Raw genomic sequence first — 5,775 nt, forward strand, 5'->3', positions numbered from 1 at the left:
TCGAATCTTTAAGGTGTAAACAAGGGTAAAGTCTGAATGAGACACAAGACGAAACACAAACTAAATCATGGTGAGTTAATTTGTTTTTTTAAAGCCTGAAACCGTACGAAATCATCAGTCGTCCATACATACATACATATAACATGACTTCCAATTAACACCACATCCAATTAAAACGGAACATTTTTATTAAATGAATTTGTATTTTTTTAAATAAACAACATAGAATTATACAATAGAAAAAAATGCACTTGAAAAATAAATTAATAACTTAATTAATATGTGCACGTGAGTTTATTATGTGTCGCGTTGGCCACTTGGCTTTGATTAGAACAAAATAATTTCCATGTCAGAAAAAAAAATGTCCGCCCTTTTGTACCTCAGGGTCCGTGACTTGGACCATTCTCGAGCCTAAACTCAACTGTTTGTATTGACATAAAAACAAGCAAAGGGCCCGCGTTCACATATCGATTTTATTGATTTTGAATTAACAGTAGAAACGATCAATCATAAGAAAAACGGTCGTTCCATTCGGGTCGTCTGCCAGCTCTGGCGGATTTCCCCCGGCTTCCGGTTTCCCCACGAAGGGGAGGTGACCCCCGACTCCCGGGGTTAACGGTTGTCGACGCTCTAGATTTTCCACTGGCGGGTTTACTCCCCGTGTGTCCAGAGTTATTGGTACTGATGGGAGGTAACTTTGTATCTTTTCTTTGTTTACCTTCCCCTTGACGTGCACCCAATTGTTGTGATTTAGATTTGGGTTGGTGAGCTTTGCTGTTGTTTTCTGCCCCAGTGGACGTCTGCTGCTGTTTCAGCATTCTCTTCAGTTTAGCGTTGAGCTTCTTCGCTTCTTTCAAGAGAGTGTCCGTCTCGTCCTCGTTGAGATGAGTCTCTTGCAGCTGTTTTGAAAGAACGTCCGGGTCGGTGAGGCTGAACTGGACGGCTTCCGGGTCACCAGCGTCATCGGATTTGTTGCTTTTGTCGATCGGTTTTTCGTTGAGGCTGTCGTCGTCGTCTTCGTCTTCGCTGTTGGTTTCGTCATCGCCGTGAGAGGTGACTTCGACTTCCGGGTGGTGTTTGTCGTCGCTGTTTCGCCTTGGCTGGTTCTCGTCTTCCATCGTTGCTGCTTTGTCAAGGAAAATATTCTGTCTCGAAAATAGAAAAGTAAATTTCAATCAATGACTGTAAAAATAAAAATAACATCACACTCAACTCATTAAAAAAAGCAAATGGATACATTCATTTAAATAACATCAATGGATACACGCTCGTTCGTCCGTGCGTCCTTACGTTTGTTTGTTTTATTTCGCTAAAGCCACAATCAAAGTATTAAAGAAAATATTCCCTCTACACATGTCTTTCATTTACATTTCACCTGCTTCTCTCAACCTTACCTGTTCTTGACGTCTTACGCAGCTATTCTGCTACTAAAAACAAGTTTCGCTAGTGAGTACAGGTGAGCGTCCATTCACGGTTTGAGATCCCTTGTTGGTGAGCACGTCTAGGTGATGAATGAAACAAACATGCACGGATCTCACACACGTGGCAATGATCAAACGTCTGGGCACCTTAAAAGATAAAAAGTTCAGGTTGGTTTTTTGTTCTCCGCGTTACTTTTCATACAATGTCGATTCACACGGTTCAAACAGATTCTTGTTAGACCTGGTTACTTGTCTTCCTATGTGAATCACTAATTGGGGACTAAAATTTCCGGATTTCCGGGGGGGGGGGGGGGGATTGTACACTAGTAAAAGTATATATTTTCGATATAAATTCTGTTTCGTTCGGGGGGGGGGCAAAGAGATGCCTGGAAGAAACTCTTTATGAGTAAATGGTGGATTCTTGGTGCTAAAGCTACAGTTGGGGGGAGGGCACCTGAAACACTTGGAGGGAAACACTTTAAATTTCCGGGGGGGGGGGGGGGGCTTAAACTAGTTATATTTTTTCTGTATAATTTTCTTAAATTTATTTATTTTTGCTTTCGAGTGCCCCCCCCCCGGAGAAAAAAGTCTGGAAGAAACACTGAGGGGGTTTACTCTTCCTCCACACCTTTCCCCCATGCCTGAAAGAAACTCTGAGGCAGTCGTCTAATTAAACCTGATCTATCATTACCCTGTTTATAAGGTTATTGTTGTTTTTTTTATCTTCTCCGGAATTTGAGGCTAATAAGGCAGGTAGAGTTCGACTATTTATGAAGGCCTATGAAAGAATAGCTTGGTCATGTCCGGCGTCTATACTTTCCCTGACTTAAGTCAGGTGCCCATCCCAACACGGTAGGCGTACTACGTACTCCAGTTCGGGATCCGAACACAAAACTGTGTGGTTAGCAGTCGTTCTCTCTACCACCCGACCATGCCATCCCCATGTTTTAATAGGTACTGCTTCAAATATATCCATGTCCATTGTATGTGTTGTTTGTATTGCCCTCTCACCGATTGGCCATTATCTGGCCACTTGAAACTTCATCACTGGCCAGGATTCAACTAACACTAAACATGGCATGCCCAGAATACCGGATAAAGGAACTCGGTATCTACTTAATATATCAACAAAATCTAGCAATGAAATCGAACAAGGGGATCGTCCATAAATGACGTCACACTCGTAGGGCGAAGGGGGTCCGTTATGTTGTGACGGTGTGTGATGAGGGGGAGGGGGGGGGGGTTCAGATGGTGTGACGTCACCTTTGCATTGTTTTAAAAAAATGTTAGAAAACGAGTTTTAGCAGTTATTTTGCGTTTTAGAAAACGGTTTTAGTAAATTGTAATAGGAATTGATCAAAATACTCAAAGTTGACAGAGTTCTGACAAGATTTTGGGAAAATATCGATGTTTTAAGAAAAATTCAACAGCAATGTTGAGGAGGGTTGTAGGCTGAGGTGTGACGTCATTTTAAGGGGGGGGGGTCTGGCTTTTTTTGACGACGTGTGACGGAGGGGAGGGGGGCAGGTAAAAATCGTCAAAAAAAGCGTGACGTCATTTATTGATTACCCCCAATCTATATTCGCGTACAAAAATTTTATAAAACCAATATATATACAAATAACAACAATAACAAAACTAACAAATGTGCTGTTTACTCGCAGTAAAATAAAAACCTGTAGGCTATACACCCTAAAGGCGTTCTCATGTAAGTCTTAAAGAATCAAGCGTCTAAGGAATATATCTACCAGTGAGCTTATTCCTCTCAAACAGTCACTGGTAATAATATTTATATTTAGTTCGTGTATTTCAAACATACACTAATCTCTACTCTCGACATAAACAGTTAAATGTATGTTATGTTTAAACTAAAAAACACACATAAAAGCAAGTGTTTACTTACTGGCGTGGCACAACCCGACGACAAATTGGTCAAAACACCACAACATTGGCCGCCATGTTGCCAAGGGGGAGGCCACTTTAAGGAAAATGGTAATTGGTTTCAACTCATTCAAAAAAAAGTCTTATCCCATTCGATAGAGATCTAAGCCGCAGGTGGATCGATGCCATTTTATTGATTTGTGTTTGGGGGGGGGGGGGAACCGACCACAAGCCGTGGCATGAAGCCAGACACAATAGCACACACATTACCCTCCCCCACCCCACACCGCAGCTGTAGAGTCGTGTAGTTGGGGGGGGGGGTTATACTGCAATGAACACAGTATTATATGCTATCGAAAAGGTGGGGGTAAATAAATCCTGAAAGCCAGAAGTTTACCGCGTATTCTCGTGTTTGGGATTTGTAGTTGATTGTTCATGTTGTGGACTAGACTGGGGGTATTTTTCAAGGCGTGTCGGATAATCTGCGAACCACTTGGTGTAATATTTCTATCCGAACCACTTGGTGTAATATTTGTATCCGAACCACTTGGTGTGATATTTCTATCTGAACCACTTGGTGTAATATTTCTATCCGAACCACTTGGTGTAATATTCCTATCCGAACCACTTGGTGTAATATTTCTATCCGAACCTCTTGGTTTAATATTTCTATCCGAACCGCTTGGTGTAATATTCCTATCCGAACCACTTAGTGTAATATTTCTATCCGAACCACTTGGTGTAATATTTCTATCCGAACCACTTGGTGTAATATTTCTATCTGAACCACTTGGTGTAATATCCTATCCGAACCACTTGGTGTAATATTTCTATCTGAACCACTTGGTGTAATATCCTATCCGAACCACTTGGTGTAATATTTCTATCTGAACCACTTGGTGTAATATCCTATCCGAACCACTTGGTGTAATATTTCTATCCGAACCACTTGGTGTAATATTTCTATCCGAACCACTTGGTGTAATATTTCTATCCGAACCACTTGGTGTAATATTTCTATCCGAACCACTTGGTGTAATATTTCTATCCGAACCACTTGGTGTAATATTTCTATCCGAACCACTTGGTGTAATATTTCTATCCGAACCACTTGGTGTAATATTTCTATCCGAACCACTTGGTGTAATATTTCTATCCGAACCACTTGGTGTAATATTTCTATCCGAACCACTTGGTGTAATATTTCTATCCGAACCACTTGGTGTAATATTTCTATCCGAACCACTTGGTGTAATATTTCTATCCGAACCACTTTGAGTAATATTTCTATCCGAACCACTTGGTATAATATTTCTATCCGAACCGCTTGGTGTAATATTTCTATCCGAACCACTTGGTATAATATTTCTATCCGAACCACTTGGTGTAATATTTCTATCCGAACCGCTTGGTGTAATATTTCTATCCGAACCGCTTGGTGTAATATTTCTATCCGAACCACTTGGTATAATATTTCTATCCGAACCACTTAGTGTAATATCTCTACCCCAAACCTTGACGTAAATATGGCGTGATTGATATTTCAATATTTGACATTTATTTTACATTATACTTGAATTTTTTTAATGAACCCCGTCATATAGTGTAAAGTGTGTCGGCGTGGTCGAAACTATGGTAGCTAAACCGAAAAGTCCCGAGTTCGAACCTCCGGACAGATGAGACTCGTTAGCTGGGGACAGCCACTCTTCTAGGAGAGACAACTCCAATAAACAAACAAATGCTGCCTTGTAGTTTGTTCTTGGTTGGACAAAGGCTATGGAAGCAAGTCCAGAAAAAAAGCAGGCTGAAATCGCAGTCAAGGACCTATAGCCTATGTCGCATAAAATGTAACGTAATACTTAATTGTTTTGGAGGAAAGCCCGCCCAATACTACAATTACGAACAAAGAAGAAGATATAATGTAATAAAATCTTTGCTGTCTGTTTATTTTTAGTTAAGATTAAGATAAACAACAAAACTAAAACAATATTTTTATGTAGGTGGTAGGAAAAGATACCAATATAACCTTTTATTAGCAAATTAAGTCTCTCTGTCTCTTATATATTTATGGAAATAAACAACAACGATGCACGGTCTCTTCGGTCTTACTCTAACCCTTACCTTAACCCTAATCAAAGAAACTACGAAATAAGTAAGCAAGTAATAAAATTGTAATCTGGATTAATATGATACTTGATGGAGGTCACGGGTCATGAGGCTGATCAATGTGTATAGCCCGTAGGCTAAAATACAATTTGTGCCCCCCCCCCCCCCCCATTGTTTAATCAACGAATATTTTTTTTTTTGGCTCGACTCCACAGACCAAACCAGGTTGTTGGAGAATAAACGTTCTGTCATGGCTGACAGTTTGGTGTGGTTTTTTAATGATCTGCAGCGGATTATGGCTTCAAAATTCAGCGGTTCTAATAAAAATTTAAATGTACCCCCTCCCCACAGAAAAACCCACCCAATA

The 5,775-nt window shown here is 40.4% G+C and overlaps 1 protein-coding gene across 1 annotated transcript; it reads right to left on the reverse strand.

Annotated features, from left to right (window-relative positions):
* Positions 1–318: 318 nt before the first annotated feature.
* Positions 319–1,145, reverse strand: LOC131949738 (uncharacterized). Its single transcript, XM_059311609.1, has one exon. It carries the CDS (start codon positions 1,116–1,118, stop codon positions 504–506), a length of 615 nt encoding a protein of 204 aa, XP_059167592.1. The 5' UTR covers positions 1,119–1,145; the 3' UTR covers positions 319–503.
* Positions 1,146–5,775: the final 4,630 nt, after the last annotated feature.

This window comes from Physella acuta, unplaced genomic scaffold, assembly GCF_028476545.2.
Source record: "Physella acuta isolate Inbredline_101_S28 unplaced genomic scaffold, ASM2847654v3 ptg000712l, whole genome shotgun sequence".
Classification (NCBI taxonomy): Eukaryota; Metazoa; Mollusca; class Gastropoda; family Physidae; genus Physella; species Physella acuta.